This window comes from Nanorana parkeri, unplaced genomic scaffold (genome assembly GCF_000935625.1).
Source record: "Nanorana parkeri isolate BGI_ZX_2015 unplaced genomic scaffold, ASM93562v1 scaffold1225, whole genome shotgun sequence".
In the NCBI taxonomy this organism is placed as follows: Eukaryota; Metazoa; Chordata; class Amphibia; order Anura; family Dicroglossidae; genus Nanorana; species Nanorana parkeri.
The window spans coordinates 423,854-451,166 of NW_017307493.1; the positions used below are offsets into that span (position 1 = coordinate 423,854).

A 27,313-nucleotide genomic window follows, 5' to 3' on the forward strand; every position below is an offset into this window, starting at 1 on the left:
TGTGCATGACAACTTCTGTTCAGCATTGTGAATTTATCTGTGTAAGCTGTCTCTGAAAACATGCCTGCATGCATGAGGAGTAATGTTTTCTATAACTCCAGCTCATGTACATTAGCAGCACTTTCAAAGCCTGACACCGGCTCATCTGTGGCTCTGAAGAAATATGGACATCTTGCACTGCCCCACAACTCTATCCCAATTGAGAAGGCAGAATATGCACAAACAGCTCTGCCAAAAACATACATGCAGACTGTGCGACATTGCCAAGTGCAAGATGGGTAATGCACTCAACCTGGTAAATCCAGGGAGTATATTCAATCCCACTAGATAAATAGATATATTAAAAAAAACAAAGCAAGAGGTAACACAAAGATAAACATGCTGTATGTCCATGGCACGGATTTTTAGCTGACCATAAATGAAATGAGGGATGCACAGATACAAGTACCGGGTTGCAGCTGGGACCTGGCTCTGGCGCTCCACCACTGTCCTGAAATCATTACAGGTGAAACTCGATTAGAATATCGTGCAAAGTTCATTTATTTCACTAATGCAACTTAAAAGGTGAAACTAATATACGAGATAGACTCATTACATGCAAAGCAAGATAATTCAAGCTGTGATTTGTCATAATTGTGATGATTATGGCTTACAGCTCATGAAAACCCAAAGAACCCCAAATCCACAACCTCAAAAAAGTAGATTATTACATGCAATCAATAAAACAAGGATTGTACATAGAACAATATCGGACCTCTGAAAAGTACAAGCATGCATATGTACTCAGTACTTGGTTTGGGCCCCTTTTGCAGCACTTACTGCAATTACTTTTGCACGATATTCTAATTATTCGAGTTTCACCTGTAGTCTGTATTGTTTTAGAAAAACTGTCACGTGGCAAAAAACAAAAATGTATCAGTACTTGTATCTGTGAGTACTTGGACAAGTATCAGTACTTGTACTTGCAAAAATGGTCTAGTCCTGGAGCTTGAAAAGGATCTGTACTTGTATCGTGTACGGTACTTGGTATCTGTGCATTCCTAAATGAAATATTACATTACATATTCCCTGCACTGCTAGTAAGGAGAAAATAACAGTGCAGCAGCAGAACAAAACGGGCAAGAAGACACCAGAGTTCAACTGTCAAGTCGTAACAATCCAGAATTTGCAGTAGATCTTGTGGCTGATGCCAGCATATTACATCTGGACTATGCCATCTCATCTTTGTTGACCGTATTTGTGCAGACTTCTATTTTACAAAGAGTCAGCATTAATCTGGCTGACTGAAACAGACGGCTTCTATTTCATATGTAATGTATATACATCTATAGATATTATAGAGGAAATTAAAGACAAACTCATTTAAAAGGATAACTGGAAGCTACATGTTCTGCAAGAAATGTGGCACACGGCATATACTGCCCTCTGGTGCTAGAACATACCCTGTTTCCCCGAAAATAAAACCTACCCCGAATATAAGACCTAGTACTATTTTTGTGAATTTCTAAAATATAAGACCTACCCCGAAAATAAGACCTAGTTGTGACCATTTCCAGGGCCGGTGGTGGCATAAGGGGGAACTTGAAGAGCTGCGGGAGAGAAATCAGCGGTGCCAACTAAGTCAGCGCTAGAGGAAGCGAGGCGGCAGCAGAGGGAGCAGAGCCGTATAAGCCGATGCATCCTCTATAGCGTCGGCTCCTGTCACAGGCAGAGTGATATCAAATGCACTCCGTCTGTGAGGAATCGATAGTGAAAGCGCGCTTCGCTCATTCTGGCCAGCGATTGGTTAGCAAATTGCTCTTGGAAAGGTACGGCACCCCTGATTGCCCTGATCTCCATATTTTTGTACATGAATAAGTGTGGATTGTTGTACATTTAAAAAAAAAAAAAAAGACCTACCCCGAAAATAAGACCTAGTGTGTTTTTTTGAGCCCAAAAAAATATAAGACAGTGTCTTATTTTCGGGGAAACACGGTAAATACTGAAATACCATAAGCACAGGGTGACGAATCCAGACACTGAAAATATTGCCGCAGAGTAGGTAGTATGGAAAGAACGTTAATCACCTCTAAGAAAACAGTCTAATCAAAGAAACACATGCTGGATAAGACGTTTAAATATGATTGTATGTTTACTGTATTTAATATTATGGGTATTGTAACAGGCAACACAAGCAAGGCCAGTCTAAGAAAATGGCTAACTGTACAAGCTTTAAACATATTGGAGTACGTTCACTAAACAGTGCTTCATTCTATATTAAAAATCCAACCCGGCTGCGTACCAGTGCTGAGATTAAACCCCCCCCCCAATAACATGGCACAGAGGTGGCACATAGGTTGCTGTATGCCATGTTGTGTGTTAGTAAAGAAAAGAGAACTTAGATGTGACACCTGCTGCTATTTCGGCAGACAGAAGAAAAGATCTGGCATGCCTGTCCATGGTAACCACTTAAGGTGGACTAATGAGGCAGCTAGGGATTGCACATGGATATGCAGCTGCCATATTTTGTATTCAGCAGTATACAGCACAGAATGATTGCTTGGTTAGCATGTGTAATAAGTCATAAAAGGAATATGGACAGTGGATCTAGGCCATTCTCATCCAAAGAAAACACTTTAATAAACTGTGGTAGTGAATGGCTGAAAAGCTGTATTTCCAAGTCAGTAAGAGCAAATGTAATAAATAAAAGGTGTCCAAGATGAACTACAGTCAGCTCCTGGAAGAGTGGGCTACAGCACCCCGCCAGGTGTATAGAGTGAAAAGGGCATCAGGCTGCGGAGGTTACATGTTGAAACCGTAGCCAGGGGAGACAGAAGGAGGGGGCTGAGTGAACGTTGGTGGAGCCGTATATCCATATGGGAAGGCTGGCTGCGGCGGTGGCGGTGGCACTACACCAGCAGGACCCGCTGTAAGCATCAGCTGCTGACCTGGCAAGACAAAAGGAGAGAATAAGTGTTAGCAAAATAAGAAGATTGCAATCAGTTTATTGGTGTATGACTTGTAAGTGTCAAATGATAATGGACCAAGGGCATTTAAACAAAAGTGTTAAGGTGCCCATACACCTTACGATTATCGGACAAAACTTTTCATCCGATGATCGAACCATCGTACGATTTTCGTACGACGGCCCCATCCTGCCCCGATTATCGAAAGGTTCAATCAGCGGTAGTTTAAAAAAAAAAACACCTGGACGACTTGCGGTAACCACAATTATTTTCGTTTGCGCATGCGCAGCGTTAATCGTACGACTTTTGACGGATGGAAACGCCACCAACCATGCGAACATCCTACGATTGACCAAAGTTTTCAAACATGCTTGACCGTCAAATGTCGTACGATTGTACAGTACTATTGGTCGGGCACTCTATTCACACGTTACGATTGTTGTACGAAAAGTCGATCGCTTACGATTATCGTACGACAACCGTAAGGTGTATGGGCACCTTTAGGGAATGGACAAAAATGTGTGTGCATCTTCACCAGAACAACATCAGATCCAGACCATACTAAGCCCCCCCCCCACCCCTACCTTGTGCTGTCAACACTTCTAGGAAAGAAAAGAAACAAATACAATTTCCAAATAAGGTTCATAAAATAGACACAGATAAATGGAATAGCTAACTCTAAATGATCAACCTACATATTCTGAGGACATGACTGTTCAAACCTGTCGTGAGAGAAATATGGAGGCTGACATTCCTGACCTGTCTTTCTGAAAATGCTAGGTGCCTGGCTGTCATGCGAACCCACTTATTTCAGTATTTTTACTCACCTGGAAGATGTATACAAATAAGAACTGTTCTCAGGTCTCTCCTCATTACAATATATGCTCCAGGCTAGAAACTCGAAATACTGAAGCAAGAAGGTCAATGACAGCGGCAAAATCGTATTTTCAGAAGGAAATACGAATATAAATTTAAATAAATGTTACATAGTTACATAGTATTTGAGGTTGAATAAAGACATTAGTCCATCAAGTCCAAAATGCATGGGATGCCCGCACTTATGCAAATCCTCTGGTCTTTTAGTTTACAATTCTTCAATTTTTCGTTTTCTGGTTGGCTCCCACATAGCTCTGTCCCGCCCCGTGTGGGTGCCTCCATCAGGTAACCGGCTGCTGAGGAGGCACCTATGCGTGAGCGCTCACAGCCGTGCACGCAAGTAGCTGTGTGCGTCCATAGACACACACACAGCTTGCGGCACGCCACTCTCCTAACAGATTGACTGAAGGCAGAAGGAGCCTATGGCTCCTCTGCCCTCAGTATCCTCCCCTGCAACAAGGTAGTTCGGGGGAACAGAGGACAGCTTCAGAGACCGACGGTGGTGACAAGTCTTCACAGGTATTGGGGCGTTATTTACCTTACTGCAGAGAATGCATTTACATAGTTCCATAGCATGAAGGTAAAAAACGCCTAGCCTTTAATACTCTTCCTAAACATTCTTAACCCTTGCAGTGGGATTACTGTTAGCCCCCTATGAGCATTCATTGACAAAAAAAAAAAAAAGAAATGTTTGGGGAAAACAGGGTACTCACCAAATACTATAGGGGTTGGCTCTGTCACTTGCTCCTCCTCCTTTCTTAAACTCTCTGCAGCATGTAACTTGTCCACCTGTATAAAGACAAAATCAAATGTTTTACATTTCATAAGCAGTGTAAAATCGCAGGGTGGTGAATTGGTCCAAAAACATATTTATTTACTTTCATCTTCGTTTATACTGCCACCTACAGGAGGATTAGACAAGACTGTAAACTGTAGGCCAGGGGTCTCAAAGTATCGGCCCGCAGCCAACTGACAAGTCAGGAACACGGTCACGGACCACGTACCTGACTTGCTACACGTTCTGCATCCCGTTCAGATGCAGATCGCATAGCTGCTCTTGGCTGTGCCAGAGCTCCTTTCCACCAGCGCTCTGACATCCTTCACTGAGCGCTGGCCGAAGGAATGGATTAGTAAGGTCTGCACCAGCCAGTCTTACTAATCAACCACTGGATCACAAGAGATTGTGCCTCCTCCCTGCAAAAACAAGCAGGTGAGGGGGCTCTTGGTTTATGTGTCTGGGGGGGATTGAATAATTTTGTGTGTGCTTGGGGGGAGTGCAAGTGTGGGTGTGTGTATTAGGCCCCACACCTTTAAGTTTATATGTTTAGGGATTCCTGCGTCAGAAGCTTGCATTTTCCTGCAACAGGAATCCCTAATCTGGTGTTTACATGCAGCAGTTGCCACTCATTCAAGTTACCATTACATGCAGTTAGAAAACAATCACTTTCCCTGGATGCACGATCGATGCGTCCAGGGATAGTGATCGAGTCCTAACCACATGTAGTCATATCACATTCCATTACATGCAGTGTGCAGGTGTTTACATGCAGCGTCTGTCACCTGATCAGTAACTTGAATGGGTGACAGTTGCAAATTCAATGGCATCCCCAAAGGCGCCTCCCACCCACAGTGTGATCGATGGCACTGGAACGCACGGTACTGCAATGCCGTGCATTCCAATTGCAAAACATTGTGCATGCAGTTTTATTCTGAAGTAAACTTTATGTTTGTAACACTGCATTGGTGTATTTTAAAATTAATGATGGTATTTAATTTTTTTGTATCCGATTAATTGAAAAAACATATTGGCCAACTAATCGATTCTGAAAATATTAATTAGTTGCAACCCTAAAATTATAGCTTTAATGGTTATATATTATATATGTTGAATGCAAATTACAAAGTATACATCTCTACACCAGGAAACATTAAATGCTGAGACCCCTTACAGTACAAGAGAGGTCCCTACCGCTAATAAGTGTGGTCCCTAACCCTACTGTGGGACAATTATAATGCAATGCTCACTTGGAGGCAGCCCTAACCTCCTAAAAGGTACAACTACACACCAGAAGCCCACATATTATCTTAATGATGCAGCTAAAGACTTCCTGTGTGTGTCTACCCAAAATCCCAAAAAATTAAAACCGGCAGAAAAACCAAACCTGTTTTTAACCTGAGTAGTTAAACGGATTTGTTTTTGTTGCTGGCTAGCTGTGCTGGGGACCTCTCTTGTATTGTTCAGTGTACTGCCCTGGTCCTTTTGCTAGTTTTAAACGGATCTGAGCAGCTGCCATATTTGTCCCTTTCGGTCTAAGGCCCAGATAATGCAGACTTAGAATAGAAGTTTGATCTGTCTTTGTTAGAATTTTGCAGTCTGAGAACCCATTGAGGGATCTGTTCTCCCCTTCCTGCCTCTGTAACTCTCGGTCAAAGAAATAAGACAAATGGTAATAATTTCTAAACTTACTCATTCTACTTCATGTGTTTTTTGTTGCTGTTCCCTTATTAAAGAGATTGTCCATCATTCCTAACCCTGTCCAAGAGACAGGAAGAAGTGATAGGAAATCTTTCAAATGGGACACAGCAATAAGCCTCAGAAAGATTCTAACTCTGCCCCTCACTGTTCTAAAAAGGAAAAAACAATGGCTGAAGTTAGAATTTCCCCAAATATAAATAATCTAAGAATAATCAACTTTTTTTAAGAAACAAAATTGAGTAAGGATAAATCTATGTCCAAGTCTTAGGCCATCAGTGCATCATACCTCACATTCCAAACATGTTCAAATTTACCTGTACATCTTTTGTTTTTGTACAGTATAATGTTATACTTGGTATAACAGTATAGTTTTACTGGTTAGACTGTATATCATTGTATGCGGCATACACACCTTAGACAAGTATTCTCGCATGACCTGAATAAAGTAAGGCATGGAAAAGTCCATAATGTTGTGCCTCCAAGCCAGCTCTAAAACAATGTCTGGATGCAGAAGATCATAGCAGGTGAAGAGAGTGGCTGCAAAGCATTCACGTTTTCCCTCCTCCAGAAACCATTGAAGCAGCTTCTCTGCTAGCTCAGTGTCTTTTGACTCTGCAGCATACAACATGGCATCCTGTGAAGAAATATACAAGCAACAAATCAAGCAAAAACCCAGGTTCAGAAAGTTAAAACCCTGAACCATTAAACACCATACTCATTACTTTTCAACTATGCAGAAAAGGTGTATACTAGGGATGCACAAATACTAGTATCAGTGCCGATGCCGAGTATTTGGACGAGTACTCGTACTCGCCCAAATACTCAGATGCCTAGCCCGATACTTCCGGTATCAGGAAGCCGGGCAGTGTGTCATTACACGCTGCCCAGCTTCCCGATTGGCCGGGAAGCCATCTCCATGCTCTCTCGTCACTAGGGACGAGAAGCATGGGGGCGGCTTCCCTGCTAATCAGGAAGCCAGGTAGCGAGTCATTACACGCTGCCTGGCTTCCGAATTGGACTTCCGTTACTCGGTATCGGCGAGTACCAAAAAAAACAAATATCGGTACTCTATACCGAAATACCGGTATCGGTGCATCCCTAGTGTATACTGTGAACACAGATGGCGGGGCCCTGGAAGTAAAAAAAACAATCTTTACTGATGTATTGCGCTAACCTAGAACTACGAAATGTATGAGTAACAAATCAGCACATACAATGACTGTATGCAACAAAGATGATACTTTGTGGGTATGTCAAGGGAAATGGTTAAAGAAGGGGAAAACGTTTATTAACCCTTGCAGTGGGGTTACCCTTGAACTGAAAGGGTTAACTGCGTGTTTGTTTCTAGGTGCCAAAAAAGTTAAAAACTCTATCATTCCAACCTGCTTGTTCTTACAGACTCTCTCCCCCTCCTCTGCAGCAGTCTAATGCTGGGCACACACCTTACAACCATCGCAAGACCTTTGCCTTGCGATGGTTGTAAGGTAATTAAAAAAACATACGATCTGCCCATCTTGGACAGGCAGATCGTACTTCCGATGACCGCAATGGTGAACGGGCAGTGTGCGCTTGCGCACACCGGCCCGTGCGGCATTTATCTTACGAACATGCTACACACCCGCCGACAATCGTACGATTCTCGTCGGGTTTTCGAACATGTTCCTAAGGTAAAAGTCGTGGGACCGTACAGTAGCAAAGGTTGCACGTCTTCCACACACCTTGGGGCACCTTAAGAATCCTTGTGTCTTCACACTTCAGTGACCAGAGAAGCAGGGAGTTGGCTCTGTAGTACGGGCGAGTATAACTTTTTTTTTTTTTAGCACCTAGACAGTAATAAGCAGTTAGCCCTTGCAGTGCAGGAGTAGTACCACTGCAAGGGTTCATAAACCTTTTTCCCCTGGAGTTCATATTTAAAATCTATTTTCAGCACTTGCACAGACAAAAGTTTCCATTGTGTTAGATGTGATCTGCAATCCCCATTATCTCACCTTGTATAAGCGGTCCTTCTTGCATAGCTCCACACTCTGCTTCCAGCGGTTATTACCCTTGTATAGATATGCTGCAATTCGACGAAACTCAATTAACTCATGTTTCTCCAGACGCTGTGCCAAGCTGATGTTATCAAAGTTATCATAAGCATCAATAGATGCTCTTAAGCCCTATGGACAGACAAGGGTTTATAACTTTAGAGTTCATTGAAGCATAACAGAGTATTCAATATTTATTGCATTCTGTTCATTCACACAAACTGATTTCTGAAACTAGAAAATAGCTGAAGGGTAGTATCCATAAATAATCAATTCTAACAAATGCAGCATGCTTTTTATTAGTGTAACAGAAGCGCAGACTTGATGCGAAAGCAATGACAAAAAAAAAGAAGGATTCAAATAATTAGCATGTCAGTGTTCCCCAAGAGGATTATTTTTTTGCATTCCAGTTTGACAGAGGAAATGTCATGTATGATGACAGATTGCATCCCTCAACAATATAATCATGGTGGCAGAAGCATTGCAATATACTTTTCACACTGTAGCTCTATAATACTGAACTCCAATCAGTTAAATACACAGATTAAATAATATATGGGAGCAGGTTTAACTGTATTTGTATTTCTGTCCATCAATTCCTAAGAATCCCAAATCCTTGGCACACTGCACAAACAGGTGGATGAAACCACTTTCAATGTTAGAACTTTGGACTATAGAAAGGATACATTGCTGTCCTCCCTGCACCCCTAGCCTGCTCACTCTGCTCTGTTCCTGGTCTGCACATTTATATGCAACACACTTGCGGACTCCCAGTGCTGCCCCTCCCTCTGCCAGTTTGAGTGCTGCTGTACAGAGGATGGCAAGAGGCGCACACCAAGACAGATTCATGTACTTACTGCACACTGGCAGCATTTCATCATACGTGCATTTTATTTGTCTGGAGTTCAGGTTTAACAATTCACATGCATTAAAATGATCTTAATCCAATCTTCCTCTTCTTTCCTGATGTCATCTGTCCCTCCAGCGGTGCTGCGGGGGGATCGTCTACCATCCGAGAATCCGAACTGCGCATGCGCCCACCCCAAGGTGCTTTGCGGGAGCACGCAATGAAAACAGGGTAAGTTTAAACCGCTGTTAAAGCGGGTTTTAAAAAAAACTTTTTTCCTGTATCTGCTGCTTGCTAGCAGTAGAGATAGGCAAAAAAACGGAGGGTTTAGAACCCCTTTAAGTCCTAAACTCCTGAAGGCATTTGGAATCATCAGAAGTTTGTCTGCCAGTTTGTTACAATGGGTATTGTTAATGTGATGATCTTATTTTCCTTAGCTATGATATGCTGATACGAACACAGAATAAGCCGTTAACCCTTTCTTGCCTGCAATCTGTACATTTTGCAGTACGTTAAATTTGTTCTCCCCTTTAAAGAACTATGGGGTCAGGGCTTTTCCCCATAGTTCTCCTAAGGGTAGGACGGGAGGACACAAACTAGCGTCCTCCCATCACCCAAAGCTCAGTATACCGCGAGCTACACCTACTGAGCTACTGAGACGCTGCAGCTGGGACGGATCCTGACATTACTGTCTGGATCCACCCAGCTGCGTGAGTGACAGCTGGCTCTGCCTATCTAGAGGCAGAGCCAGCTGTACCCGCTCCCTCCCCCATCCGTTAAGCCAGTCAGCGCTAGAGGATCGGACAGGGGAGGGGGGGAATCCCTACAGGGAGCCGTGACAGTGACGGCTCTCTGCAGGGACAGGATCGAGAAGTGAGCGAGCAACGCTATGTGTTCGCTCACTTCCCAATCTATTGAGCCGACCTGTGACAGTTTCATTGTCACAGGTCGGCTAGAACTATGAGGCTGAGTGATTTTCACTCGCCTCATAATTCTCCTTTAAGAACCAACAACCAAGACTTTGTCTGCTTACTCTCAATCCAGGGTGTCAATAACAGCTGGGCTCCCTATGGAAGACTGGGAACCATAAGAGTGGTTCCAGATTATGTGAACACTGTCAGCTCTGGCATAGTGATTAAAACACGGGTTGAAAGCTCCATTGAGAGCATGCAGATGACCACTGCCCCATCAAACAGATACACTATAAAAATAAATTCATTTAACAAAAAATAGATTTTTCACATTTCTGTACATTTGTCAGACTAAAATAAAAACAAAGTATGGTAAGAAGGTGGTTTGCAATAATTAATAGATGACAAGGGAAGTGAGAGTAGCATCAAGTTCTGTAATTATTACATAACTCTTGTTTACTTTGTTACCTGGTAATCTTCCTCCTCGGTCAGCAGGTTGTTGAGGGCTTCATTCACAGATTTATTGTTGTGATTTTGAACAGAGCGCAAATACGGCTTAACAAGAGGTAACTGGTTCATCTAAGGGAAGGTCAGAGTTCAGAGGTCAGCAAAACACCACACTTATGCAAAAATTATACTCCTGTGTCTATAAAATGTTATACAAGCAATGGAAAATGTACAATGCAATGTGTATAGGCAGAATGATGGTAGAAGCTCTACTAGGCTGCAGTGCCAAGCGCAGCTTGTAAAAGAGAAATAAAAGGTGTCCTAAAAAAGAAAGAAAACATTACCTTAGAAAAATAGTTGACAGTACGTGTGTGGTCCAGACGTGGGGATAAGACCAAGAGAAGGTCATTAATGAGCAAAGGTTTGTACTCCAGGTAGAACTGCACGGCTTTGTAATAAAGCTCTACATTGGCAACCTGTAACCATAAAAACAATTACTGTAGACTGGTTTACCATTCATACTTTAAACTAGGAAAACATATCAGATAAGAAAATACCTTGGTAACAATATCCTTAAACTGTACTTCTTTCCAGGCATTAGTGGGATGACTCATCATGGTGAGAATTGCATTATCATATTCTTCATATTTGTCATACAAGAAGACTAGCTCACCCCATAGATGGGCCTGCTCTGCAGCACGCAAAACCTGAACAAAAGCACAAATAACGACAAGTATTAGCAAATATAGCTGTTCAGAAAGGCTGCACAAAATAACAATATTTGTACTGCTTAATTTATATTGTACCGATGACAGTAATGAGATCGTTGAGGCAGTTTTTAAAACAAGCTTTACCGAGACCCACAAAAAGGGGTCCTCTGCTAGCCAAATCTATAAAAATCTAAATATCATATTTCTAAGAAAACTCCTAGAATAACTGCTTTGACTACTATTATGCTCATCATAAATCACTTGTCTAGTTAAAATATTGTAGGATAGCAGCTCTTACTCACCTTGGGGATGTTGACTCTGGACCAGAATAACTCTAAGTGCTCCCGCATTTTCTGAGGTTTGAACTTGGAGTACAGAATGGCCAGCTCTGTGAACATACCCATGTGTGCACGCTCCAAACCAAGGGCTGCTTCTAGAAGCGCAATTAGCTCCTCAAAATAGCCACGGTCCTTTAGAAACACCAGAAAAAACAAAAAACAAAAGGTTACCAATAACCTATTACAAGGCTTTAATGTGAGTAGTACTTACTAAGAAAGAAGAACACTGATCTAAAGAGCCAGACAATGACAAAATAAATGAACGGTTAACGTTCTAAAATCATTACATGACAATCTCAGATAAAAAATATGCTTAGAAAAATACCTTCTTTAACTGGACGAGGAACCTCCTGTATTATCAAAAATGGGCCAATCACATAGTGTGATGCTTTAAACAAGTCTTAGTTTTACACCCACCTGATAATAGCTGATCAGCTCCTCTAGTTCATCAGCATGGATCACAATATGTAGACCACACATTTGTGCTAAACGGAATTCTTCACCGTCCACACATGCAAAGCAGACCTTAAAAAAAAAAAAAAGAAAAGGATGAGTAGATGTATAATATAAAACATACATACATGCGCACACACCAGTAATAATACAGTAACATTCCTGATATTAGGATTCTCTTACCTCTTTCCAGGTGCGGGTGCTGTTAGCTTTACGTGCACTGTCCACAGCAGCCTGGTACTCGCCAAGGTTTACAAGGGTGGATGCCAAACGGGCAAAATTTGACACATTGTTGTAAAGAAGTTTAGCAGCATCATACATGCCCTCTTCATAACAACGATCTCCCACCTAAAATTCACAAGAGGCAGAATAGTAAAACACACAAAAAGCTCAAGAAATAAAAATGCTGTATACGTAAATATTCAGCTCGTGACCTGTTGGATATGGGCGTTATTAGGGCCGCCGACAAATTCCTCCAGTTCTGAGAGGCGATTGGTTTTCGCCAATGCAAAGATCAGCTCCGTCTCTACGTACGATTCCCTGGCTTTTTTTCTTGCCATCTGTAAGAATTTTACCAGGTCCTCAAAGTTACCTGCGAAATGAAAAGGTTTAGATTAGCTTTCAGACTTTTCACTTGGTGCCACAACCCAACATAATTAGGACAAAGCAAACAAGAAGATCCATAAGAAATACATTGAACTTGCAGGTAAGAATCGGTTTCAGAACACTGGCACACATACTGATCTGAATACTGACCAGTATGGAAAACAAAATCATGACAATGATAATGGTCAATCTAAAAGAAAACCATCATTTGTTAAAAACGTTGACAAAAACTATAAAATGTTTAAAAAGTTTACATTCATTAATATATCAATGAATTTGCTATTTTATTATTATGGGAATCTTGTTTCCATTCAGAGGTAATTTGCTGCCCTATGTGATCACATTCTGTTGACTACTGCAACTACTAGGGTTCAATGTGCAGAAAAAGGAAATCAAAGGACAGCAATTTATCCTAGTGCTGCTGGATATTGGAAAAGTCCAAAATAATCGATCTAGTGCAAAGGCTGCAGTGACTATCTGCACAAATTGCGACACTGCCATACAAGTAGTTTTGGAGCGCAGTTCCCAGCCTAGTGAGGTAAATGCTACTTGCGGAATAGCGTCACAACTCCTTTTTATGCCTCTTTTTTTTACAGCTGAAAGACTATCGTAACAGGTATTTCTTTTTTTGTATTATTTGTACGGTATAACGATGTATTGAGGTTAATAATAAATTTAACTGAGAAGCTTACTGAGCATTCTGTGAAAAAAGTTTTGGGGATTTTTTTTTCACAAGTTATTTCAGAATTTCTTTTTTGTGATTTCTGTTTTGGCATATCCTTTGTTTACTTTATGGTCTGATGTCTGTCCAATTATGTAATTAGGTATGTGAACAGGGGGTTTTACAGCAACACTAAAGTGCAAACCTATACCAGTGGCACAAAAGGAGGGAGCTATGCTGGCTTTGTATGCCGGTCAATGTTAAGATCTATATCCTTATTGTACAATTAAGTACAGATTTATATTACTTTGTGCTAGGTATTTAGTTCTATAAATTTTTCTCGTGTGGAGAGCAGTAGCCAAGCTATTGTGAAAATCTCCTTTGTATAATCATCCTACACCTTCAAATGCTTTCTTATCTGTATTAAAATCACTCACTATTTTTACTTGCTGCCTGTACCACCTCCATATAAGCAGAAGGGTCATCGGCTTTAATGTAGGAGTCAATAGCTTCCTTGACCAAATCTTTCTGCAGCTGTGCTCTACCCAGCTGACTCCATACAGCTGGCTCATTGCATTTCTCTGCAAATTCATATGCACGGTCCAGATTCCCAATGTGCTCAATCAAGACCTGTAAGATATGTTTGTAAAGGAGAAATAAAACGACCAATAAACAAAAACATACAGATTTCAAGGTATTGCCTTCACAATATTAAAAACATTTTTTAAGCCATTTTTCAAATAAATGACTAATGAAGTTCCTTCACCTGTATGGCAGATGTATTAACATCAAACTTCCTAAAGATAGCAAAGGCCTCTTCAAACAGCTGGTTGCTGATAGCAATGTTAGCAATGTCTGGTGCATCATAGTTATCCAATCGGTTGATATACTCCATTACACGTGTTCGGTCAGCCTTGATGGCGGTTAGTATCAATAGATTCTGCAGGTTCCTGAAAGCAAACAGTAACGTCATTCAATAGACATAAATAATGTACGTTGCATCACCACTAACAACCATCTTCAGCCCTTCCATGCCACCCACCACTGTTTCTATCCTTTTCCCAGAATTCTATTACCTCCCCATCTGACCTGTGCTCACTGAACACGGAGTTGTCCAAAACAATCTTCTCAAGAAGTTCAATGAGTTCATTAGGGAGATCCGCAGTCATGAATGCTTTCACAGTCACCGACACTTCTTCTGGATCCTGCGTCTCTGACAGAGCAGTCTGCACCACCTTTGTGAGAAAAAAAAAATCCAGACACTAATGTAATGAAGATGTCCAATACACTTTACTAAATATAGATACAGGATTATTCATCTACCATTGTGTAACCTAATTTTCCATGCATAGGGCAAAGTGTTCCCATGCTATACACTATCCCCAGAACTGCTGCATTCATAAAAATAGTTTGATGAGAAGCACCAAGTTCTTTTGGGATGGAGGGAAAAGGGTAATGAAATACTCTCAGAGCACTTGTCAATCAACTTCACCACTCAATTTCCACATGGCATATTTCAGAATTAATATGCTGCAAAAAGACATTTAGATAAATTAACATGTCCTTTTTTAAGGCTCCAGTAGGTAAACAGGAACCTGTTAGGAATGTATGAAACCTGAACTGTGGATTACAATTATGTTCACTGCTGGTGATTTGAGTTCAAATATTTTGCAAGAATGTATGTGGAAACATGTCAGTAGTTACTTAACTCTAGTATATTCTGCATTTATACCTCAATCTTACATAAGCCACTAAGCATGAGGCAGACAAAATACAGCTTTAGTGTACGTAGAAAAGATGCTGTAGAAAATGGAAAGCATACACTTATCACCAATGTGTATATTTTAAAGGGGTGTAAAAACAAAACAAAAATGATGATTATTATTACAACTAAACATACCTGATCAATCAGCTGTCGCCTGAATGGATTGTTTTCTTCAAGGACACTGGCCCAGAGGTCAGCGTCTTTCCTTCGTACAAGGTAACGGGCTTCACTCTTAAACAAAGAGTTTTCGTTGCACACCTAAAGAATAAACAATTAATTTAAACGTTAATAGAAAAGAAAAAAAAAAAAGCAATTTCCCCTGAAGTAATGCTATACCATGAAGTGAATTAACTCATAAGATTATTCTCTCCCAGATACTTTTTTTAATATCTGGTATTTGTTCTAGGGATGCACCGATATATCGGCTGCCGAAACATATTGGCCAAAAATGGCACTTTTGGCTAATACATCGGCGCATCCCAGGTTTCTTGCCTCCCCGCTGGGCGCTGCTCTGTGTCCCAGCAGGGAGGAGAGAAAGTGACAGCCGCCCGATCGCAGTGGGAGGAGAGCGCTGTGAGCGGCCGGTGTCTCTCCTCCCACACACCGTTCAGCCTTGTATCACAGTCCGGCAGAACGGTGTGGGGGCGGAGGCAGCCCACGCTGTCACAGGAGGCTGGGCTCTCCTCCCTGCAACGCTCGCTCAGTCTCCTGTGACAGTGTGTGTCAGAGAGGAGAGCCAATGCAAACACTCAGCGATCGCTGAGTGTTTGTACATAATTGAGGACAGAGTATGTGGACTATATCCTCAATTATGAATGAATGGGAGTGATCTACATCACCTCCTGTTCATTCATTATTGTAGTTATAGTAAACATACTCTGTTATCATGTTATCAATGAACAGGAACACTCAGAGGATTCCTGTTCATTGATAACAGGGGATACAGAAAAAGAGATTGAGGACTTTGTGTCCTCAATCTCTTTTTCTATTTTAAAAAGGGAAATATCAGGGGTCTGTTTAGACCCCTAATATTTTCCCGAAGCCCCTAAAAGTACAAAATAAAAATGTAATAAAAAATGAAATAAAAATTAATATAAAAAAATTGAAAAAATTAAAATAAAACATTTTCGGTTTCGGCCTGACAATTTCTTTATTTCGGTTCCGTTTCGGTTTTTAAATTTCTATTTCGGTGCACCTCTCATTTTTTCCATTGGTCTGATGTCAGAGAAAAGTTATTGGACTTCTTTACAGCCACCAAAATCATTTTTACATTAAAGCCCTGAGCCTGCTGCACAAAACAGAAACAAGCTCATGGCTGCTACTGCAGCCGTAAGTTTGTATTAACCCCCTGAAGCCTGGAAATATCAGATATGTCCAAAGAGCTCACCGGGTTAAAGGAGAACTATGAGGTGAGTGATTTACACTTATCCTCATAGTTCGAGCCGACGTGCGACAATGAAACTGTCACTCGTCGGCTCAATAGAGTGGGAAGTGAGCGAACGCATACAGTCACTCGCTTACTTCTTGATCATCTCCCTGCAGAGAGCTGTGACTGTCAGTTATGGCTCCCCGCAGAGCTTGAATACCTCCCCGCTCCGATCCTCCAGTTCTGAGTGGAAGAAAGGACGGGAGAGGGGGCGGGTACAGCTGGCTCTGCCTCTAGATAGGCAGAGCCAGCTGTCGTTCACGCAGCTGGGCGGATCTCGACAGCATTGTTGGGATCCTTCCCAGCTGCGGCAGTCTCATTATACTGTGAGCTGTAGCTTGCGATATACTGAGCTTTGGGTCACGGGAGGACGCTAGTATATGTCCTCCCGTGACACTTAAGAGAACTATGGGGAAAAACACTTAACCCGATAGTTCTCTTTTAAGTTTCCTTAATCCTTATATATTTTGTTACGCACACCTTTTACCATATTGATTGCAATGGGGAACTGCTCCAGATTTGATAAACACCCCCTATTCTATCTTATCAATATCTTTTTCTAAGTTCCGAACTAGATGCATATTCGTAAATGATCTCTAACTAAAGACCTATACAAGGGAATCAGGACCCCCTTCCTCCTACTTGTGATCCCTCAAGTGATCACTAGTGATACACCCTAGATTTTTTTTTTTTTGCTTTCCCCACTGCCAGGTTAATCCTTTTCACACATTTTGTAACCATCTAAAATAAGCACCCCCAGATTGTTTTCCTTTAGTTCTGGCCAACATTGTACTCTATTGGGTTTCAAATCTTTGCCCACTCTTCCTTGTAAAAAGTGCTACAAAATTAGGGATCGCCCTATTAGATCTACCGATAATCTGAGCCAATATTCCCAAATTTTTTATTTATCGGTTAAATGTAGCTATTACCGATAAACACTGTGCGAATTTCAAACAGTGGGTGCCGCTCTCTGGCAGGCATCCCTCGATCAGCTGATGGAAAGGCATGAGTCAGAAAATCTATGTAGGAACAGAGCCAGCAGCCATTGAGCTAGGGCTGCAACTAACGCTTATTTTCAAAATCGATTAGTTGGCCAATTATTTTTTCGATCGAATAAAAAAAAAAAAACCCCATCTTTTATTTACAATTAAATACTGTACACAAATTGTGTTACAAAGTGTACTTCAGAATAAAACCGTATGCACATTTATTGCACCAACACCACCCTTGAATGCATGGCATTGCAGTACCGTGCGTTTCATTGCAGGTGATCACACTGCGGATGGGAGGCACGTATGGGATGCCATTGAAACTAATAGATCTACAACGCACATCCCAAAGCAGACTTTTCAGGCCGAAAACAAAAATGACGCTTGCCACCATATACAGTATATTTATTTATTATAAAAGCCCAGTCATCAGTTTGGAGATAGCTGTGAATATTGGCTCGATAATGATTGCTCTCACTCCGACGCACGTGGCATTACCTAGCATGTTGCGCAATAGTAGTTTTCTATGTAGGTGCACCCGACTTGTGTTTCTGTTAGTATGCGCACGTTCATGGGGTTGGGGGGTATTTTTGATTTAATCTTATTTTTTACCTCATTGCTCAAGTCCCCTATTTGATAGCACATTGGAGGTGACATTAGGGGTGTTACCTTTCCACTTCACTAGGGAATGACAGCTGCCTGCTGAGGCAGCTGAATTTAATCACAGCATGCAGTGGCTATGAGCAATAGCGAGCCCGCCATTGGCTATTTTAAATTGCAATAGCCAATAGCAGGCTGGCTATTGCACCCACCCACTGCTTCCTGTTAATCAGCAAAGGAGGGAACTGAAGGAGAACGTTGTTTTAGGTCCTCCTCGGCTGATTAACAGCAGGCAGTGGACGGGTGCAATAGCCAGCCTTTTATTGCAATTTAAAATAGCCAAAAGCAGGGTTGCTATTGTTTCCCGCCGCTGATAGGACACTTGACGCCGGCTTTCTACCACCGGCAGAAGAGGGGGCACAAGGAGCAGAATCACAGGAATGGGGGTAGCAGCAAAGGGATGTGGGAAGCACGGGGGTAGCAGCGGTTTCTCCTCCCTGCTGGTGCCGACTGCAGCGGTCTGTGTCCCCGCTGCCTCTGCTGATACAGGCGGGCAGAGCAGTGCGGACTGAAAGGAACACAGATATCTGCAGCCGACGCCAGCGAGGAGGAGAACGGGGAGCAGAATTGCGGCGGCTGTGGATTCAGCTAATCGGTAACGAGAATCGTTGACAACCGATTTAATTGATTAGATGTTGCAGTCCTACATTGAGCTCCCAAATCTGTTCAGATATTCTGACAGTGGCCAGCGGGTCAGGGGACGGCGGCGGAGGTTCAGTAGGGGTCGACCGATATCGATGTTTACATTCAGCTACTGGTACAGCTGGATGTAAACAGAATATCGGTACCTGATATAAGTTATCGTCCTGTAAGGTGGCTCATAATCGGTATTAGTTCTGAAAAATCCATATCAACTCAATCCAGTGAACTCCTACTCCAAATCTGTCAAACTGTGAGGACGTCTCCTGTGCACAGCCCTAAAAGTCAACCCCACAGATTTTCAATTGGATTCAGGTCCAGGCTCTGGCTGTGCCATTCCAAAACTTTGATCTTCTGGTGAAGACATTCTTGTGCTAATTTGGAGGTATACTTTGTGTCATTGTGCTGAAACGTGAAATTCCCCTTCATCTTTTCAGCAAAATCGTGAAGATTTTGTGCCACAATTGACTGATATTTGGAACTGTTAATAAGTCCCTCCACCTTGACTAAAGCCCCAGTTCCAGTTGAACAAAAACAGCCCCAAAGTATAATGCTGCCACCAACATGCTTCCATATGGGTATGGTGTTCTTTTGTTGAAAGGCGAAAAAAAACTTCTGAAGTGCTTTATGTTGGTCTGATTTTTTTTTTTACATTCAAAAATCGGACATTTTTACAAGGTAAGTACAATTTTTATATCCTCTGTGTTCTTGGTGACCTAGGTGTTAAAAAAACTCCCCAACAACAACAAAAAACTGGGGTGTAGCACAAATTCTATCCAAACATTTAGCATATTTCACACACACAATGTGTCAATATGGCAATGACCTAGCTCAAAGTTGATTTAAACATTGCCAACCATCACACTGCTCTTTTTGACAAATAAAATAATTAAATGACCAGTATCACCAACCTTGATAAGCTCCAAGTCACACTGACCCCTCTCATAAGCTACACAGGCCAGATGTGGGTCCCTTTTCTCACAGTATTTGCCCACTACACAGCTATCATAGAAAGGGTTCTCCCGCAGAAAGCGTTCAGGATTATTGTTGCTGTCAATGTAGATCTTGGCCAAAGCATTGTGTGTCGCTGGCTCCTCACAGCCTTCATGGATTCTGGATTCCAGCCATGGTAAGAGTAGTTTTAGCCTGATATGGAGAAGACAATAAGAGTCTACAGAATGCCACCCAATACAGTATGCACTAAATTAAAATGCCACAATACTTCACTAGAAATTATAAACATGTCAAATAACTCAAAAAAGTAACCAATTAGTGTAATTACATACAGAAAAGGAGCTCACGTTGCATAGAATGTTGCATAGAATGAAATTATATTTCAAAATCTAACAAAACTACCTACTGACCGGTTTCTTTTTTCCACTTCTGCCACCAGCTCATCTGTTGAAAACTGGCCATGTACAACCATGATGAGGTTCTTAATGACATCTTCTGAACAGTCCACATCCAGCAATCCTCCCACTACTGCTGGAATACGGCTAGGGTTCACCTAGGTGTGAAGACAATGTGATGGTTTTAAAGGAATGTTTGCAGACTAGCAGTACTTAAAAAAGAGAACTATTGGGAGAGCAAAATATACTATTCCCAATATTTTGAGCCAGTGTATGACACTGCAGCAGTCACTGCCGGCTCTATAGCTCGAGAACTGAGCGATCAGAAACTGCTGATTTCCCCCTCCCCTATCCATTCCTCTAGCGGTCATTTGAAGGACAAACAGGGGAGAGGGTGGGCACAGCTGGCTCTGGCGATCAATCAGGCAGTGGGATGGATTCCGACAATACTGATTGTTCCCAGTTGCAGCATAGCTCTGTGCTGTCAACATATAGCTGGCAGTGGCCCACTATTTGTGGAGTTTTGGGTCACAGGAGTATATATTAATAAATGTACTCCTGTGACAAAAAAGAAAAGACCCCCCCCCCCAAAAAAAAGGTTTGGCTTTAGTTCTCTTTTAATTTATGTAGAAAGCTGCACAATTTATCACTTATTAACATGAATGATATGTGTTTGGAGAACTATTGGCTTCACTTTAGGACTCAAAACAACAACAGGTAAATCTCATCTCACTATTTTAGAGAAGCACATTGTTAGAGCACATTGATATAAAATGTAGTTTGCTAAGGTAACATTTGCCAAAAATGATCAGATGTCTCCTTTATAGCCTGTGTCAATGGGCTTTGGGCTTGTATCAAGACATCCGTTTAACACACGTCTCAAAGAATTTAGAATACATTGCCAGGAAGTACTGGACCTGCAGTAGACCCAATTCTGACCCGTTTTAAGGGGGATTCGCATTCCCATAGACGTGCATGGGAATGCAATCCCATCTAACGCAAACATTTGTCCATAGCACCAGGAGATGCCACAACATCTTATGTGACTCATTACATATTGACCTGGTTGCACAGACAGTCCCAAGCAAATTAAAAAGTCTCCACAAGTACCAGTTATTGCTATTAATGTTGTAAGGTGATGCCATAGCTTGATTATGAATGGCTCAATCCTCCAAGAAGCATAACATACAACTAAATTGTAAAATGTATGGCTACCCCAAGTGTACTTCCAATTTAAGAGGAAACAAATATATGCTCAGAAAATCTGAGAAAACGACTTACCTTCTGCACATAGATTTCAATGTACTTCTGGAGGTTATTGCGATACAAGTACAACACTAAATCATGGACAAAGTCGAATCGGTCACAGACGATAATTAACGGAAGTTGGTCTGTAAGTTTGGCCTCCTAAACATAAGGTAGAAAATGAAAGCATTACCAAGAGGTAACAGGCAAACATAATGATAGTTCCCATTTTGTGTATCATCATCAGTTACATATGCCTGAACAGACACTATAAAAAATAAAAAAAACTTGCCAAGATCCTGTTGTGGTAAAGCTGTTCGAGACAAGAAATGGGGATGTTGGGATACTAACCCACCTCTACGCACCCTCTGACAGCTGCACATATATGTATTTGTATGGATCAGGTATGTTAATTGCAGCAAGACATGGCGCTGCTCTTAGGTAGAACATAAATATAAATGAATGATGTGAAACCTCGCGCCACTACTCTAATCAAGTTAAGCAGCAGCTGAAATCTGTGTGGTCAGATATAACGTATGAAATTAATGTCTACTCCATTAATTTGTCTACTAATGTCTACTCCAGTGTCTACTCCAGGGTGGAGTAGAGGAGCTGAGCAATTTGCACACAGTGTCTGTGGCTGCTTACAAAATACCTCAATTTTATCTATGATATGTGAGTAGTATTCCCTTTTTTTTTAATAAAGTCTAGTATCCTTTTAAAACCATCTGCACTACGAGTTTCCACTTTTTATTTTATTTGATGCATGGGCCATTCGGATGAACTGTCTGTTTCCAATTCCTGAGACTGCAAGAGAGTCTGTACCTGAGAGGAGGTAATCACTCGGAGGTATTCGGCATCAGGTGCTTCCTCTACCTGTTTTGAATTAGAGGAACAGCGCATACAGACCCTGGTGGGTCTCTGCTAAAGGTGAGGTGCATTCCAGAAGATTTCTCTGTTGATGGTCACAGGAGACTAAGTTTATTCTACATCCAATGTTTTATCTTCTATTTACTTAATGGACTATTGAAGATCCAGGATCATGGACATTTTTTAACCATTTATTATTTTCACTGGAGTGCAAGTTACACACATGCGTTTTTCTTGTCGGTATTCTTTGCACATTGCATCACATTGATTCACAGTTAATATTTAGTGCATTTGATTTTTCATTAGGGATATTTTGTAGCAATTACTTTTACACTAAGGTGCATGTTATACATGCGTTTCTTTTTTGTTTTGCACTTTTTACACATTGTATCACATTATTCCAAGGTCAGTATCTACCATATCTGACACTTTGCGGTCTCATTCACACAGCGCGGCTTTTACCATTAATTTCAGAACATAAATATAGATGACTGCAAAAGAACAATAATTACAACAACGGATGGCCCCACTACCCAACGCTCTTCAAGCAACTTAAGTTTTACAGTATGTAAAAATGATACCTTGGCTGTGCAAAAGCCACTGAACTTAGGGGTGGATGTACCTTTAAAAAGTTTTTGACACGTTCAGGGTTGTAACAATTGCTTTCTCTACATATCCGCTCAACCTCCTTGATCTGTCCAGTCTTGCAGGCTGCCTGGATGTACTTGAAGTGCACGTCCGGATCTTGACTGAAATTGACAATAGATCCCAGAAAGTAGAAAAGACCTAAATGTAAAAGGGATAATTGCAAGTAACTTACATATCATCACTTAAGGACAGTACAATACACACATCTATTCTACACACTTGGCAAACTAATGTTGGGTGTCACTCAAACTGCATCTTATCCTATAAAATAAAAAAAAAAAAGAAGCTGAGGACATCATCTTATTACAGTTCAAACAAAAGCTGGCTATACACCGAGTGATGAACCGGCCAAAATTTGTTCAGTGGCGGCCCTGTCTGCCAGGTCCAGTTCGATATCCTTCCATTGATAAATAGAAGGCGCCAGGTGAAAAATTGTCAGCCATGAAGCGCCTGCATCCAACCAGACGTAGACATTGTTCAAACATTTGACAGCAGGCAGGCCGTCAAACATGTTACAGCTATGCATCCTACGCCACCTCTAGACAATGCACAGCAGCCTCCTACATCCAGTTCGCTTCAAATCATGGTGTGGAGCAACAAAGTCATGCTCCAGCCACGACAAGCATTTCTTCTTCTTCACGTACTGTAGTCTGCAGGGGGAGCCATGAACAACCACCTGCAACAGTTACAGCAAAATGTAGTGAACTACTTCACAAAAAAAGACTTTGTGGAAAGACTCTTGCAAAAATATGTCTAGCCAAGGACCACATGAAAAGGCAATCAAGATGTATGCTATCTTAGATAACCAAAGCAGTCATTCACTTGCCACATCAGAATTCTTTGACATATTGGGCATAAAGGGTAATGTGCTATCCTATCGTTGCACACCTGTGCGGGTACAGTGCAACGCACAGGAAGAACAACCTATGCTGATTCATCATTTCTCCTATAAAAGGAACAGAGAGAATTGACCTTCCTCAGATTGAGTGCAATCAATTGCCTAATGACAGGGAGGAAAATCCTACACCAGAGGATGCACTTCGTGAACCTCACCTAAAACATTTTGCTGACTGTATCCCACCACTTGACAACGATGCCAAAATTATGCTTCTGTTCGGCAGAGACATCCAGAGAGTACACAAGGTACGTCAGCAGCACAGTGGGTGGAATGATGATCCTTATGCCCAAAAGACTGATCTAGGTTGAGTACTTGTTTGAATTGAACGTGAATGCAAACCTTAAACCTCAGATGGTGTATGCTCCAATAAGATCATCATACAGGTAAACCATGACTAGATTAAAAACAACAAATTGTAATAGTTCTGGTAAGACTACGCACCAGATTTCCTTCAACAGATGAGTAGGAATCCACTGGTGCAAACAACCAGGACAATGCACCTGATTTCTCAAGCATCACTCCAGTTTCTCCACAAGAAGTAAACCTCTTGGGAAACTGATCAGTCTTCTACACCAGTCATTGTGCAAGATAATTCTACTCTTCATGAAGAAGCAATAGACCTGCCACAAAAGGACGCAAGGTATGCTTTCTGAGACCAACTTTAGACTCTATAAGACTGTCTCAAACAATGCTGCCGTTATGAAAGCCTTTCAACCTGGAGATCATGCCACAGGATTTAAGGACTCAAATCTGGGAATGGACATGCCACCCGTACAGAGAAGACTGGGCTTACGGTGGCACTTATTAAAAGACAGCTTCCGCTAACACAGTCTCTTTCCAATTAGGAGTAATGGCAGAAGACTGGGACTCCCCAGACAGGTTTGTCTGTTAAAGGACTGTAGAGACTCAACAGAGTTTCGGTGACTGAAGGCTCAGAGGCTACTAAGGTCATGGGCAGAACAGATAATGTTAAGGAAAAGGAGAAAGTATGAGCTTATGGCGTCTGAGGTTGGCAATCACTTGGTACTATCTGGCCCATAAATGGGGAGTAGAGGGCAGCCATGCCTGACAGAGCAAAGGAAGATTCCAGACAGCAAATTTCATGACCAACCGCTCCGAAGGCACACTGCAGGCAGCACCAGAAAAATTAGTGGAGTGTGAGCTGGAGGCATCCAGAACAGCAGTGTTGTTCTACTAGTGTCTAGAACCAGAATTTGCACCACAAGGTGGAGACAACCCTCAGTGGTAACCCCTTCCAGGGCAATATTGATGGACAGCAAGAAATGAAAGGTGCACTAGAGTACTTTAATTAAGTAGCTTCCAGTTGTCACTCTGAATGGCCTAAAACACATAGTCAGCGTTAAGATACAGGATCAAGCGCTGAGGCAAAGCCACAGCTCCATAGCAACCAGTGCCCAAAAGGTAAAATTCCAGGCTAGTCCTGCAATGTTCAGTCCAGCAGGGTCGAAGAATGGCACACCAAAGTCAAGCTGAGGAAAGGTCGATTTGGCATAGTATGGATATATAGACCAGCTCAGCAGAGTGATGCAGCAGGAATCTTGAGTCAAGGAAAAAAAAAAAGGCGAGACTTTTTTTTTCAGCTGCAGAGCAAAAGAAAAGGCGTCCATCCTCCCAGGACACTAGCAAAAAACTGAGGCATGCAAGTAGTAAGAGGGTTTATCCTGGGCTGGCCTACAATTTTTTTTGTTTTGTTTGCCGGTGCCAATGCCCAGATGTCCTACTGCACTCTCCGGAAAAAGAAGTAAAGATTTATTTAGGAATTAAAAAAGGTCAAAAATATTGTGGCTAAACAATACTCCTGTAGGTGGCAGTATAATCCAACAGTGTTTGAATTCCTCTGTCCCTCAATGTATGAGAAAGAAATAACCATAATAAAATGTGTTAATGTGTGCATACCTTCATAACTCTTGAATGATTCAAAGAGTTCAACCAAATTCTGGGTACCCAACTGTTCATGGTACTTAGATGCCACTTGGACACAGAGCTGAAGATTCTGACGGATGTTGGCTGACAGCATAGCCCTCAAACACTCCACGGAGTCTTCCACTGACAAAGAGCCAAAGAAGTTCACCAACCACTAATTATAGGAAGATGAAAAAAATCTTGTTAAAGACACAGGTAATATACAGTGCAAGCTTTAGGAGACTGTGGTAACCTAGTTCGACATATAAGAAACCTTAGGTAGCAGCGGCATATGTTGGACTAACAACAGCTTAAGTAACATGAATGGCCTAGACAGCACATTAATGTGGTAAGAGGAGAGAAGAGTGGTAGGAAAGCAGCCAAATATTCCCAGGGCAACACAAAATCAGGAAAAAAAAAAAACAACCTAAAAAAGACCCGATAACGGCTCCCTGAGAATAATTGCGGTTATCTGCTACTTACCCAAGACATAACAGTAGTAGAAACTGAATTTTCACAGCATGAGTGAAGCAATCCACAGACCGGAAGGAGTGGCTGGAAAATCTGTCACAGGATCACGACAAACATGTATAAAACTTCCACCCGGCGAATGCTGTTCGCACTGGATTACTGCCACTGGACTGATGAGTATAGGACATTCTAATGCTCCTTGACGCCATCTAGTGGCCATAATGCCATTCAAATGGCATTCGCCGAGCTATATGCTGAGTGGAAGTTTTATACATCAGCCCCTTGGAGTCTTATCTTGGGGTAACAAGGGTGATAGGCAAAACCCATTTCAGATGGTGAATACACACGCTCTTCATATCCATTATAAGATGTTTTGGTGAGGGTGAGCCTGCTGTAGGAACAAGTGTTTAGACATAAGATTATCAACCATCATATCCATTTTATAAAAACTCACCTCTGGATTAAGAAGGTGTGTGTGTACCACAGCCCGCTTGATGTCATACGGGTCAGTGTAATGCTCCAGAGCTCTCTGCAGCAACCCAGCCTTCTCGCACAGTTGGGCAATGTGCGCCCTATCGTAATGAGTGAACATCTGATTCCCAAGGATAGCATCTGCAACCTAAGAGCAATAAGGAGACAAACGTTCGAGAAGATCAATTAGCATGGCCATCTTTGGAAATGACAAAAATCACACAGTTTTAACAAAACACATTTTAATTCAACTGAAAACTCAATCTATACAAATTTTAGGCTTAACGTATGTCAGGAAAATAAGAACACAGGCACCTGTGGAGCATGGATCAGGTTCATCTCCAAGAGACGAGTCTGCAGATGACCTTCAGCTGGCCTGTTGTTCTTCAGTGCATCTAGCAGAAATGAAGTACACTGCTGAATCAGACTGTTCTCCATAAACACATCAACGATCTGGAACAAGAAAACACAAAAGCATATATGAATTTCTCCTCAGAGAATTGATAATGGGGCTCTTTGCTAGAAATAAAGAGCAACACAACAAGATACTGTTTGCCTCATTATTCGCTCACTAAAAATCTACAGCCACCGAACCCCTTCCCCTGGGTCACAGCACCTTCCTTCCATACCCACCCACCCCCCCCAGAAATTGCCAACCACTC

The 27,313-nt window shown here is 41.8% G+C and overlaps 1 protein-coding gene across 2 annotated transcripts in view; it reads right to left on the minus strand.

Annotated features, from left to right (window-relative positions):
- Positions 1-2,118: 2,118 nt before the first annotated feature.
- Positions 2,119-27,313, minus strand: part of CLTCL1 (clathrin heavy chain like 1) — an 80,516-nt gene continuing 55,321 nt past the window's right edge. For both annotated transcript variants that reach the window (XM_018568662.1, XM_018568661.1), the window contains 22 exons: positions 26,967-27,104; positions 26,635-26,799; positions 25,704-25,884; positions 22,863-23,026; positions 21,407-21,532; positions 20,141-20,283; positions 19,688-19,922; positions 15,198-15,320; positions 14,387-14,532; positions 14,064-14,247; positions 13,735-13,927; positions 12,465-12,622; positions 12,214-12,378; positions 11,995-12,102; positions 11,542-11,709; positions 11,087-11,236; positions 10,874-11,005; positions 10,551-10,661; positions 8,286-8,456; positions 6,710-6,931; positions 4,535-4,610; positions 2,119-2,927 (listed from right to left, as the gene is read on the minus strand). In XM_018568662.1, coding sequence (XP_018424164.1) covers positions 2,782-2,927; positions 4,535-4,610; positions 6,710-6,931; positions 8,286-8,456; positions 10,551-10,661; positions 10,874-11,005; positions 11,087-11,236; positions 11,542-11,709; positions 11,995-12,102; positions 12,214-12,378; positions 12,465-12,622; positions 13,735-13,927; positions 14,064-14,247; positions 14,387-14,532; positions 15,198-15,320; positions 19,688-19,922; positions 20,141-20,283; positions 21,407-21,532; positions 22,863-23,026; positions 25,704-25,884; positions 26,635-26,799; positions 26,967-27,104 — 3,405 coding nt within the window. In that variant the 3' untranslated portion in view covers positions 2,119-2,781. The remainder of the gene's footprint in view (positions 2,928-4,534; positions 4,611-6,709; positions 6,932-8,285; positions 8,457-10,550; positions 10,662-10,873; positions 11,006-11,086; positions 11,237-11,541; positions 11,710-11,994; positions 12,103-12,213; positions 12,379-12,464; positions 12,623-13,734; positions 13,928-14,063; positions 14,248-14,386; positions 14,533-15,197; positions 15,321-19,687; positions 19,923-20,140; positions 20,284-21,406; positions 21,533-22,862; positions 23,027-25,703; positions 25,885-26,634; positions 26,800-26,966; positions 27,105-27,313) is intronic.